The 14,287-nt window shown below is 36.5% G+C and overlaps 1 protein-coding gene across 1 annotated transcript; it reads left to right on the plus strand.

Annotated features, from left to right (window-relative positions):
- Window positions 1–8,213: 8,213 nt before the first annotated feature.
- On the plus strand, window positions 8,214–14,216 carry LOC111664003 (leucine-rich repeat LGI family member 2-like). The gene is made up of 8 exons (XM_023418433.2): window positions 8,214–9,016; window positions 9,222–9,293; window positions 9,479–9,550; window positions 9,992–10,063; window positions 10,232–10,303; window positions 10,857–11,026; window positions 11,664–11,828; window positions 12,182–14,216. The coding sequence occupies exons 1-8, from the start codon at window positions 8,841–8,843 to the stop codon at window positions 13,015–13,017; spliced, it is 1,635 nt and encodes a 544-aa protein (XP_023274201.1). The 5' UTR covers window positions 8,214–8,840; the 3' UTR covers window positions 13,018–14,216.
- Window positions 14,217–14,287: the final 71 nt, after the last annotated feature.

The following is a 14,287-nucleotide window of genomic DNA, read 5'->3' on the forward strand; positions in this document are numbered from 1 at the left end:
ACAACAACTGTTTGTCTTAATATATTATATAAATATAAAGAGTTAATGAGTTCATTTGTTTTTAGTTCATTTACATTTAGCACCTTAATGCCTGAGATAGTGTATGTTAAAGTTAGAATGATTATATGGCTGTTGTACACTCTAGTTCATTTTAGAGTTGTATTCAGATAAATATGTAGTAATAACAGACGGTATTTCTGTTTAGATAAAAACCAGCCCCAGTTTTGTGGATAAAAATAAAATCACTGACTTTAGTTTATTATTATTATTCAAAAAACTGATAAATGTTGGACAAAGGTTATACCTAACAGCCATCAGCTTTTAAAGATTGTTGTCTAATTACTGTAAGTACTGTGAGTTCATATCGAGTTATGAATTTTATTTTCTTGGAATAATAAATGTATCATCCACGGACTGGTTGTTCTCACAGGAGAGAAACAAAAATACAATACAATGTCAAGAAAAAAAAAAAGAAGCGACACTTACAGTATTGGCACTAATAGTATTTGTGGAAAGAAGAATGCACTAGCGTTCTGCCCACCCGTTGAAACAGCTGTCTGCCCTCGGTGGAGAGAAATATTCACCACCAGCTGGTGCCACTCAGCTGAAATAATTTACTATAAGTTCTTCCATTCATCTGCGGATGTAGCGTGAGATTTGTGTCAGTCTTTTCTGTCCAGAGCTCATGTGCTCAGTGTCTGACCACTGGGCCAATGTGGGGTTTGTTGAAAGTTGGATAAAAGTATATTGAGAAAAGGATGTTTGATATCAGGAACAATGATGAATTAGGCTGTTTTTGCGTAATAATGATTCCATTTTTGGAGCTCTGTACAAGTGTTGAAAACACAAGTGTTGCTTCTGGACATGGCCCCAGATTGGTGGTATGCAGCAGGGAGGGGTTGGGCCAACAGTTGCTCCATGTGGAGGGCACACTGACAGCAATATCAAGGACAGAGGCCACCAGTATAAACCCTTTGTCACCCTTTAATCCCACTTTTACCCTCAGTGTCATTAATGTGGTCTAACCTCTTAGAAATCTTTTTCTCAGCAGGGGTGGAAACAAGTATATTTACTCAAGTGCTCTACTTAAACACAAGTTTGAGATTGAGTGTTTGTTACTTTATACTTTGCTCCACTTTTCAGAGGGAGAAATCTTGTACTTTTAACTACACTACATTAATTTGACAGCTGTAGTTACTAGTCACTTTATGGATTAAGACTTAGAAAAATATGATAATCTTATGAAATGAAACACATTGTTGCAATTCAATCAGTGGTTTGTGACCTTTTTGGTGTGTTGTCCCTTACAAAAGTGAATAGTCAGGGCCCATCGTCATGTTTCAGATGTCTATGAGTTGTTAGCTGTTCCACCGACAAGACATTTCCCCTCTAAATGACTGTTCCAGGCCTAACGAGGTTAAATTATCCAGTATTTCATAAATAAAAAAAACAAAGATTAGAGAAGTCCGAAAAGGAGGCCCGACACCTAGGTTGGGAACCACTGGACCAAAATACTGAACTGCATATAAAGGAGTTAAAACTTGCTCCACTTCAACCAGCTACAACTGTAAAAGTGCTCATGCACTGACTGACTGAGACCACTCCCATCAGGATAGAAAAGTTTCATCTCATCGTAGGATAAAGGTGATCTCTCAGAACAACTTTGTATTGATTTGCAGTGACCCTTCACTCTAAGTGGACAAGTGGACCCAAACCATGCCAGTAAAATATCAGCATAGCAGAGCCACCAGATCCCCTCACTGCAGGGGTGAAACGTTCAGGCTTGTACCGTTTTTTTGATGTACGCCACAGATGCACTCACCCACTTGTTGAGAATATGGTGGAGGATGACTCATCTGACCCTATCATGTTTTTCCACATCTCTGTAGATAAGTCCCTATGCTTTCAGCATAACTGAACTCATGTGAACTCATGTGCATTCATCTTTCTAATGAAGAGTTTATGCACTGCAAACCTACTATAACATCCCTCTCCATGTAACTGTTGATGGACTTTTGTTGCTGACACAGTCTGATCAGGTCCTGCATTGACATTCTCAGTCACCTGAGGAAGAGTTGCTCTTCTATTTCATCTTACATACCGCTTAATGCTCCATCATCACCATATGTGTGCTGTCGACCACAATGTCCAACCCTATTTACTTTCCCATAGATCTAAATGCAGATGTCACTTCAGTCACTGTTCCTATTGAAACACTAGTCAGTTGAGCAGTCTTTGTGACTGAAGCTCCTGCAATGTGACAATCAACCAGAATCAGAATCAGCTGGGCATGCTCAGCATTTTTTTTTTTTTTACTAGCCACAGAGCATGGCCTGATGTTTACTGCTTAATTGTCCCATGCAGTGCACATGTGTGGAAGCATCTGCATTCATTATGTTTCTCCACTCATTTATTCAGGGTTTTCCTTTAATTTGTCCCCCATGTGTACATAATATCTCTTTTCTGCCCTTTTCATTTAAGTATGAGTTTAATGCTGGACTTTTACTTGTAACAAGTATTTTTACATTAGTGTATTAGTAAATTTACTTAGTAAAAGTACTGCTCTCACCACTGTTTTTGAAGTGTTTAATATCTAATAGATGAAGCCTGTCAGTGTCTCTACTGCCAAGCAAAGACAAGCAACAGTAAACTACTAAAGGTCATGACTCAAGGTTGGATTTCACATCATCAAATTATACCTATAATTAAACTGCATAACAGTACTTTAATACCATAGAATCTTTTCTACTAGTAAATCCTCCTAGTGAAGTGTTCGAACAAGTGATAAAATGAATTGAATTAAAGTTACTTTTATGGATGTCATGCAGTTATTGTACAAATACCACTGTAGCTGTGCTGTGACAGTCCTGATGAGAAAATCCTGTGTGAAAAAACATTGCACATGTGGCATGTATTTCCTCAAAGACTCAGCTGTTAAAGTTTTCATTTTCTCTTTCTCTGCCAAACCATGAACGTACACAGGTTGAAGTGACCTCCACAAAGCTGATAAATTTAGGTAGCTATTTAAAATGGGGACACCACTCACACAAGCACGTTGAGATCAGTTTCTTACAGTGGCTACATTAAAAAACAGCAGGTGTTAAATCATGGGCACCATTAATCAAAGCCACCGACAGTCTAAGTGAAGACCTTTTCAACCCTCGCGCTCACCCTCAAACATCAGATGTTGATACAGAGAAGTCACTGCTGAGAATCAATACACAATGTGTACCTACTCCCAGTGTTAACAAGTTTTGATTTTACACTAAGAGTTGCTGCGTGGTCGGACATTCACAGAGCTGACATTAAAGTGTTTGATTAACCCAGGGCCTGTGTATGCTCCTGGGAAAGATGTAGGTTTTTACTTTTTCTTACTTACATTTATTAATTATATTTATTCCTTCATCACGTTTGATATATTGCATATATATACTGCTTTATTAATGCCCAGGGGATATTCACAAGCCAGGAGTATATATAAAGTCAATAAAATGAACAGTTTCAACTTTAAAGTGATGTAAATTAGAGCATCAATAATTATTATCCAATTAAATACTCTATTCTGAAAGGGGCAATTCTGCATAATAAGAACCTACTTAATTTTGATACTTTAAGTGTATTTTGATGCTAATGCTTTTGTACTTAAAATATTTGAATGTAACAGTATATCTGCTTCTTCCATCACTGTTAATTATTTTATTTTAAAAGTTAAGATTCATTCAGACTCATGTGGCACATCCCAGACTCCATACTCGAAATTCATTTAAATACATATTATTATTATTATTATTATTGTTTATTAATAAGATAGCCTGTTGTTGATTTAATGCAAAATTAGTTGAATGTCCAAAACAGGATCTCACAGTTGAGGTTTTCCAGTCATTACCAGCGGTTTGCTGAAGTAAAAGTAGAGCTTCCATGGTTACAATTAATAGTAATATACTAAAAATGAAACTGTATTACAGGGTTAATTCTATTTTACTGCATTATTATATTAAAGAAAATTTTAATTTTATTTGAAATACAAGATTTTGCCTTGAAACATAAATTGCATCGATAATACTGAGCACAGACTGATTCATTATTTGTACAATATCAGGATATGTTTGTTTTTTGTGAGGTCGTGCCTTCTAGCAGTGACAGTGAGTTTGTGACACTGACCTCTGCGCCTTCTGCAGCTTCTGACTGGGAACTGGAGAAGTTTGAGAGCTTGAACACCTGCTGTGAGGCAGTCACCAGCAGCCAGACACTGCACTTCTCCAGGTTACCTCCACCCCCCACCTCCCAGCCCTCAAGGGTTTCATGGTTCAAAGGGTAAAAGGTTGTCTTTGGATTTGAAAGTGTCGTATGTGAGCTAGTTCAGTAGATGTAAGGGATTAGAGCGTCACCCTAAACCACCGATAATGACAATTCTGTTAAGAAGGATAACTGATCACTGTGAGTATTTAATCACTTTTACTGGTGAATTTATAAATATCACAGATGTGATGAAGCGACACATTTATTGAGGTATTTATGTCAAAATGAAGCCTAAGAAGTGTATTTTTACGATACAGGAAAAGCCGCCATATTGTTTTGTCAAGTCAGTTATAGCCCAGTCAAACCTCAGAAATTTGCATCGATATCTGACCTTTTAAACTGACTCACTAACATGAACACACAAGTGACAGTTTCTAAATCAAAGATAACATGTAGCAGTTTTGAAAGCTGGAATAAACACAGTGGAGGGTGTTTGAATAGAGAGTCTTGTTTTATACAGATTATATAGATTAGATTATATATATTCTAAAGATTATAGTTAATTTACTAGTAACACTTTCTAATAAGACTCCCATTATAAAAGGCTTATAAGATGTAATAAACTGCTTCATTAATTTTTAATTAATACTTGATAGATCATTGATAAGCCATTATCAGTTGATCATTCATTGCAGATCATCTGGAACAAAATTCATTTAATAAAAACTTTCTAATATTTACAAATGCCGACTTGGAAGATTATCGTAAAAAAAAAAAAAAATCTTAATGAATTGTAACCATTAACAACCACAGAACTGATGTCTTATTGGAAAGTAAAAAAACACCTTTGTTTATTAAAACATCACAAACATTTATTATCATTATTATTATTATTATTATTATAATTATTATTATAATTATTATTATTATTATTATTATTATTCATTATAACCAAATATATTAACATCATCAAAAAGCCTTTCTTACAACATTGCAACCCAAATGTTGCTGTATTAATAGCATCAATAGGTAACTATCAATAAAGTCATTAGCTGCTACCAAACTCTTTATAGAGGATGCCTCATTAGAAAATGGTCTCAATTTACTTTATGAGAGTTAAAAGGTCAACATCAGCCTTGATACATCAGATGGCACCAAAGTTTAAATAAAAACTGAATCCTACACATTTTCATAAAATACCTGGAGTGTTAATATGGTTATTATTACTGTGTCATTACCATTAGGTCTGATTATAGTTTACAGTTGTAGTATACCTTAATGTAACCTGTTACCAATTGAATCTGTTTGATGGCTTGCACAATAACCACACGCCAACTCCTTAAACTGACGTTATTCTGCAGAATCACTGCTTATTTAACTTCTTGGTGTGTAAAATACAAAGTGTGTATTTTACATGTCATCGTTTCAGTTACAGTAGTGTTATGTTCAGCTCTGCGTAGTCTGTTTTACAAGTGTAAATCTACAAGGAAAATAGACCACAGATGGCAGTTATTGAAATTCATTTATCTTGATATTTCTGTGTGTGTGTGTGTGTGTGGGAGCCTTGCTTTGTTTGATACAAAAGCAATCAGTAACACTTCACTTTAAGTCCCTCTATTCAGCATTTAAGAACAGAATATAAACATTTAATAAATGGTTTATAAGACAATATAATGTAGTTATAAGCAGATATAAATTAACACATTTAAAATGTTCATATATGTAGTCTACAGTATTTTGAACAGTTAGAACTTCTCCAATAAGGACATATTTTATATTATTACAAAAGTGTTTTACTATATTGTCATTCATTATCTGTTTATACAGCAGTCTCTGCTCCTGGGTGTCCACAGGAGGAGGTATGTTTAGTGACAAATACACTTTCAGTGTTTCAGCTGTTTAACAGTGATTATTTTTGTACAAGCTGTTTTGAAGTTCCCTCTCACCACTGTTAGATGCTTCATTTTGATTTGTGACTAGGCAAAATAAAAAAGGAAATTTTATTGCGTTAATAAAGTTGTACAGACATCCAAGACATGAGCAAAATGTAATAAAATGTCATTCACTGTGTCAACGGTCACAAGTGACAGACATCTGTTCATGTTTGTTAAAGGCAAACGGATCTTGCAGATATATTTGCATTTCATAGTGAAATAAGTGAAAAGGTGTTTCCAGAGCCTTAATTACATCTTTATGGTTGTCTAGAAAGAAATGGTGTTTGCTGTAGCGTCATCTGGTTTCAGCTTGCACGTGTCCTGAGTGTTTCAGGGATACTCTAGCCTAAAAACAGCAATGCTAGATGCAGAGCTGTCATGAATTATGCCAGCAATGGCAGACATGTACGGTTGCTCCCTTCTGGCAATGGGTATTTGGTTTCACTCATGCTCATAGACTACTGGTCCTCCAGCAAAGGTCAGCACCTTGTTAGGGCCTGCTGCCATAACTAACAACCCTATTGTTGTGTGACTGCTTCTTTCTATGAATAATGATACTACGTTCCATTTAATATAGAGTAAATGTATTGGAGAAGTTAATTTCATAGACATATGACCATAAACTGTGATTTGCTGACCTTTGTCACACACAAAGAATCAAGTGAAACAGTTTGTAACTGTAAAAGTTATGAACTAGCAAGCAGATCAGACTCTATGTGACCAGCACAAATAACAAACCACTAAACAGACATTAAACCCCAAACTGCCCCTGTGCATGAGTGGGGAAAATGTAACTTAAAGTAATTTTGCCCAAAAGTGCCAAATATATGTAAATAATGTAATGTATATCCTCAACCATTTTATTCTAAATAAAAATGTAAACAAAAATCGCACTTTTATTGTGGCACAGAAGTTCTTCAATGTCTTTGTGATATTCTTTATCCTATTTAATTATTATTTTATCATTTTTTTAATACTTTAATTTCATGAATTTACTACATTGAGTGTGTAATTACTTGTTTCATGACTCCCAGTTCATCATGTTTTTACAGTTGTTTCTATTGTAATTTAAAAAGTGAAAATTGAAATAAATTATGACAAGTATAAGAAAAAGTGTCCATTTTGTATGTTTTATTAATGTGCACACCTCTGAAGAAACACACTTGTTTGTAATATTTTTCTCATTGATGTCATGCTTTTATTATACATTCTGTATAGTTTATTGTGTTTAATTAGAAATCAGTTGTGTAATTTATGTGTAATTGTTGAAAAGTAAAAGACAAATGAACAAAAGGAACATTAGCACACTGTAGGGTGATCTAATTTTTCCATATCTACTTTTCCCAAATTACACATTTTAAAGCTCCTTTGTGTAAGATTTGTGTGTAGGAAATGTATAACTTTAACTCCAGCCTGGGGAGACACAAGAATGAGATGGGATAAAATTCTATAAACAAAACCGAAAGTTGCCAAGATAATTTAAACAGCAGTTATAATCACATAAAAACTCAGACAGCAGCTTTAAGATATGAAAATTAGGACAGAAAAACTTAAAACACACATCATACTTTTCCCTTTGTCACCACAACTGTAACTTGTTCAGAGGAAGACTCGGGGTTGGTGATCAGCAGCTTCCCTCTGGTGGTACACTCATGTAACAACAGCACACAGACCACTACACGACTCTGTGCTTTGGTCCACTCTAGTGCTTTTTTCAAATAGACAGAGGAAAATACTTTTCTATTTTCTAGATAATGAATACATCAGTTATGGACAAGTAACTGAGGCCTCATTAGAAAATGTTATTGCCTTTGTAAGAGTTAAAAGTTCAACATGATCCTTGATACATTGGATGGCACCAAAGTTTAAATCAAATATTTTATATAAAATATATTATTATATTACCATACCATATTCTGTAATAATCGTTGTTACTGTACTATTACCATTAAGTCTGTTTAGTGGTGTTGTGCTCATGTTACAGTAATGGTACCTTAATGTACCATTATAAATACGTCTATTTATTGGATAGCAGAATGACCACTCCAACTAGATTCTCTGCCTATTTGACTTTTTGGGCCTGATGTACACAGTGTGTTTTCATTCATCATTATTGACATCTTTAGAAAAAAGACCAGCTGTTCAGCTTTGGAGTTACGATGTGATCTGGATTTCTCTTCTTTGGGTCTTTCTACTGATGAAGTCACATTACTGTATCATGCAGGATATGAGCTAAGTTGTACATGGCCAACTTGCACTTAACAACTCTTACCATTCTCCATGGTGCTGGACTAATTACTTTATTCATGCCATATTTGTATTTTAGTATCGTTGTGGTTCACTGATATATCCAGTTTAAAAATGACTTGTTATAATATTAATTTAAATAATGATTAAATACATACGCAGGTTCATTTTAGTGCCCTCCCTACAATAGCTACCATTGCTTTTAGTGACGAGACGGCGTTTTTGTTTTTTTTCTAGCACGGCGCGAAGCCGCAGCAGTCTTCCAGGGCGCCGCTGTAGCCGTATCAGCCTGTGTCAGGGCTTTTCCACTATAGTGCTGCATTTTGATGTCGCCCAGGCGGATAACATAAGCTGCTGCTAGCACTGACCTAGCTCTCATTTATTTATTTTTTTACTGTTTATTAATGTTGAAGAAGCAGAATGACATCTACTCAACAGTGGCTACTCGCCGGGTTTGCGCTTCTTTATATTTCTGGAGCAGTTGAATCCAAAAGGAATTTTAAATGTCCTTCAGGATGCTCCTGCTCCAAGGAGACGATCATCTGCGTCGGTGCTTCACAAGTCCCACGGACCATACCGAATGAGATCAACTCACTGTGAGTAACAAATCCTATTTCTTCAGACAAAGTAGGATTGTTTCTTCAATGTGGCAAAAGACAATCAGTGCTGCATTCAGGGAGTCCATTTACTTGCTGCCCTGTGCCTCCCTGCAGAGTTGGCACTTGGTGTGTCTGGTACAGAGTGTTGTGATGACCCAACCCTGAGTTTGACTGATGATTTTGTATGTGCTTCTTCCAACAGGAGTATGGTAAATGGATCTATTGCTGAAATTACAGAGGGGATGTTTTCACTAATGCCTTCTCTTCAGCTGTTGTAAGTGCATTGATTAACTGGTGAATAGTGATTAACATTTAAGAGCTTAGCTGGTGTTGTAGACAACTAAACATACATGAACAAAAGACAGTAGATGGATTGTCAATTATACAAACTTTTTATTTCTTCTGTCTGTCATAGTAAGATGTAGTTTTTACATTTTTTTATTTGTTTTTTCTTTACAGACTTCTAAATGCAAATTCTTTGACCACAATCAAAGATGATGCTTTCTCTGGTCTTCCACATCTAGAATATTTGTGAGTATTATTCAGCAGACATACTGCTTTCTTACTGAAACTGACCAAATGACATCATGTATTTTGTATTTGCCATATATATTTTTTGCAGTTTTGCATGCAGAGCCTACAGTCACTCTCATATACATAACAGCAAACTTGAATATACCACATGATTAATAATTATGTTAAAGAAATTTGTTACATCATGCTGCAAATACAACTGCAGACCATCACTTTAATTACTCAAAGCATCATCAATACCAATCTGCTCATGACCAAAACTGTCCAAACTGCCCCAGCACCCCCACCAATAAGAAAAATAACAAGACACATACACAAAGACGTTTGTCTTCCCAGTATCTACAGACGAATAAACATTTATGACATTACACAACGTGATCATTTACTTCTTCTGCTGGTCCATGGTGATAAACTACAGTTTTATTATTCATTGAACAGGTTCATTGAAGGAAACAAGATCGACACTCTCACCAAAAATGCCTTTCGTGGTCTACGAGATTTGACTCACCTGTAAGTCTGTTATCATTCTCTCCACCAATCAGAAAAGAGATATACACTTAAAGCTCACAGTGGGCAGCACCTGCAGTACTGGCATCTAACTATTTCAGCGGTGAACTAATGTTACAACATAGAAATGACAGAAGTGTGTGTTTTTTTTGTGCTGTGCCTTTGGTTTAGCTCCCTGGCCAATAACCAGATGAGGTTTCTGCCAAGAGATCTCTTTTTTGACTTGGATTCGTTGTTAGAACTGTGAGTAAGCAGTTGTGGTGTCAGCAGTGTGTGTGTGTGTGTGTGTGTGTTCTTTTTCCATACTGTGCTGTAAAGTGAAGCTGACTCATGCTGTGCTTTGTGATTGGCTGCATTAAATCCCACAAGAATGAAATGGACAGCAAAAGTATTAAGTTTGTTTCTTCTGTCCACCTCAATACTGTTGCTTGGTTCTGTGTGTTCTGCCAAAAGTGTTTATCACATAAACCGTAGGTAAAATTTTTCACAGACATGTCAAACAGTCACTCAGTACAGTTCATATTTTGTAGATGGAAGGTTTTTTTGTGCAGCACTATCATCTGGATCATCATAATTAATTTTGGCTGTCATGTAATATGTATAAATTTGAGCTTCACTTTGTTGGGTCACACCTTAAATCACTCACCGAACTGTCTTGAGCCTTTGTCAATCTTTCTCAATCTTCTGCTCTTATCAATAAAAGACATTTTGCATATTTTAGCGTTTCTTCCAGTAAATGTGTCCAAACTGATTTTGTAAATGTTAATGACTCTCTCTCTCTGCCTCTCTGTGTCAGGGACCTACGAGGCAACTCTTTCCAGTGCAGTTGTGAAAACAAGTGGCTGATGACATGGCTGAAAAACACGAACGCTACGGTATCAGATGTCTTCTGCGCAGGGCCCAGTGACATGAAGGGCAAGCGGCTCAGTGACCTTCCTATTCCACCGGGCGAGTGCATCTCCACGGGTAAAATGACGAGTGCACCATCAAAGGCATTTAGGAATAATCTCGGGCACGGCTAAACATGTCGTAAAAGAAAGACAGAAGAAATCAATTAACTGTTGAATAATTAAACAGGAACCCACCATGCACCATTCTGGACTAAAACAAACAGGCTCCAGGCCTGCTGACATTTTTACATACACATACATATATATACACAAATACTCACACATACACACACATAAATATATAATCAAAAATACATAAAGGGCAAATATGGAACAAATTATAATACCTTTTTTTTAGTCTCAACTATTTGAAAATGTTTACCAAAATATTGTGGTGTAGCTATTACATAATTTCCTATTTCTCAGTTATATTGCCTCATCAGATTATAAGTAAAGAAACAACAGAATGCCAGTTCATGCTTAATATTACTATATTTTTATTAAACATTTATTTATAAATTTATTAGTTTATTATCTACAAGTTTTGTTCTCTCCAAATGTGAACTTTAAAAATGACATGTTGATAGAAATTGAGATTGAAAGGTTTACCCAGCCCAGCATGAAAAATGTAACTGAAGCAGTGAGGTCCTGACTGTCCACTATTTCACTTTGTCAGCAGACTAACAGTGGTTGTTTTTGTCTGCATCTCACAGACTTTGTGCGTCATCAGTCCATTCCTATTCAGTCCATGTCAGCAGACATATTCTCCTTTAAAGAGGACATCTACGTGGCGATGGCTGCCCCGAACTCCAACAGCTGTGTGGTCATGGAGTGGGATCACATTGAAATGAACTTCAGAAAATTTGATAATATCACAGGTTTGACAAACCCACCCTAAATCTTTTTTTCAACAGATAAAGCAGGTGATATTCTGTATTCTTCCATTGTCCATAAATCCCATCAAAGGCCCAAACCAACAATGAATTGGTGCTACAGACAAGTTTTCCTGCCATGATACAACTTAATCCCCTATAACAACAGATTTACACATTGTTGACTTTGGTCTTTTGTTGGGTTCTTTGATTGCCAGCATTATCCTTAACGGTAAATTTGTAATTAGCCTTTCTTTTATATAAAAATAAATGAGATTATTGATTTAATGTGAGTTAATAATCCACTCTAATGTCATTTTCTGTGTTGTATTACCACTGACAAATTTTTTCCCCTACAGGGAAGTCTGTTGTTGGATGCAAGTCGGTCCTGATTGACAACCATGTCTTGATAATTGTCACCCAGCTCTTTGGCGGCTCCCACATTTACAAGTTTGATGATCAACAGAACAAGTTCACCAAGTTTCAAACTATTGAGGTCTTCAACATCTCAAAGCCAAATGACATTGAGGTCTTCCAAATAGATAGCGATTGGTATTTTGTGATTGTGGACAGCTCCAAGGCAGGACTGTCAACGCTGTACAAGTGGACCAACCAACCTGACCGCAACGAAACAGGTTTTTACTCCTACCAGTTTCTCCATGAGTGGTTTCGTGACACAGATGCTGAGTTTGTCGAAGTGGATGGGAAGTGCTACCTCATCTTAGCCAGTCGGTCTCAGTCACCTGTCATCTTCCTGTGGAACAAAAGCACCCTGAAGTTCATACTTCACAGTGAAATCCCAAATGTCGACGACGTGGTGGCAGTCAAAGCTTTTCGGGAGGAAGATGAGTTGTATCTGGCCTTGACATGCTACATCGGTGACTCCAAAGTCCTCAAATGGACCAATAAGCAGTTCACTGAGGTGCAGGCTCTGCCCTCTCGAGGAGCGATGATCCTCCAACCTTTCACCTTCACAGACAGACACTATCTTGCTCTTGGCAGCGATTACTCTTTCACACAGATCTACCTCTGGGATGTGGAGACTAAAACCTTCCACAAGTTCAAGGATATTTATGTGCAGTCACCTCGGTCATTCACAGTCGTGACCACTGACCGGAGGAATTTCATCTTCTCTTCCAGCTTAAAGGGCAAATCAATGGTTTTTGAGCATATTATTGTAGATTTGAGCTTATAGTGCCTATAGCAGAATCATTCCTAATCACAGTATGAGTTGGTCACTCAGATCAACATTGCGCGTATGCTACAAAGGAGTCTCAAACGCTGTATATCTTCCTTATGCAACTAGATAAAACTTTCTTGGTTTGAGACAAACATTTTTTGGAAAGTTTCTCATATGCATTTCGAGCAATTATGGTGGTACAATTAATAACAAACCTCAAGTAATTAACTTAAAACTGAAGGCTGACAGAAATATAAAACAATGGCAACATTTGATATGTTAACAGCATGAAGATGATTTTAATTACATACTATATCTTAAGAGGTGCTGGCTTTTATTTATTTCAGTTCTGCTGAGCTAATGGGTGTCCACTCTAACTATGACGACCTGGGAGCATAACCTGGTCACCCCACACAGGTAGTAAAGAAGTGGCCATTGATGTGAAAGTTGTTTACCACTGCAAGCTAAACGGTTACCCTAAAATGCTCTAAACTCTGTAAGTGAAGTGATTTGTTTGAAACAACTGAGCAGCCAGTGGAGATTTTGAAGCCATCTAATCCCGGTAACTCTTATGAGTGATGATTTAAATGTGCATGATGCAGAAGTTTTCTTATTTACCAAAATTACAGCAGAATGTAAATAAAATGAGCTTTAAGTGCACAACATTTATAACAAGCTACTGTATTAACAGAGTGCCTGATTAGTGGTGAAACTAAATATAATTTACTCCTAATTCCTATGCAAAATGTATGATACTAAGTGTTGCTACAATCACAAGGATAGTTGTGAGCTGTTATATAACTTGAAATGACATTTACATGGTCTTAAGCCATAAAGGTGTGCTCTTTTCTTTACTGATCTTTTGATATTTTTCATGCACTGTACAGATTTAATTACAGTCTGTTGGGCTTGGAACATTTCACATAGCAAAGGCATGATGTGCAACTTGAGCCATGGTCTTTCACAACTGTCAAACTGCTGAATTCATCAAATGCTAACAAGATTTGAGGAAGAAATCTGTTTTTGTTGGGATTTCAGATTTCTTGAAAAAGACAGTAATGCCTTCATCCCCTATGTCCTACCTAATAATGATGTGTTTATTTTCCACTTTGCTACCCTTTGGCAATGAGGAAGAACAGGTCTTTTACACAGCGCTACAGCTACAGCCTTCCGTCCTATGTAAGAATGAGTTTGTGGAAATGCATTAAAGAACATTTAACATGTGGTGTAATCATTTGTTTTTTACTCAGTCCTCCATTCTTGGCAGGCAGTGAAACGTGGCAAT

This window comes from Seriola lalandi, unplaced genomic scaffold (genome assembly GCF_002814215.2).
Source record: "Seriola lalandi dorsalis isolate HSWRI2012SDOR001 ecotype SW California unplaced genomic scaffold, Sedor1 jcf7180002054582, whole genome shotgun sequence".
Lineage (NCBI taxonomy): Eukaryota > Metazoa > Chordata > Actinopteri > Carangiformes > Carangidae > Seriola > Seriola lalandi.

What these genes read in the sequence shown, in the direction of transcription:
- LOC111664003 (XM_023418433.2), top strand. Translation starts at nt 8,841, where the DNA reads ATGACATCTACTCAACAGTGGCTACTCGCCGGGTTTGCGCTTCTTTAT. An exon ending in CCGAATGAGATCAACTCACT is followed by an intron (nt 9,017 to 9,221) that starts GTGAGTAACAAA and finishes TTCTTCCAACAG; the next exon opens with GAGTATGGTAAATGGATCTA. An exon ending in TTGGATTCGTTGTTAGAACT is followed by an intron (nt 10,304 to 10,856) that starts GTGAGTAAGCAG and finishes TCTCTGTGTCAG; the next exon opens with GGACCTACGAGGCAACTCTT.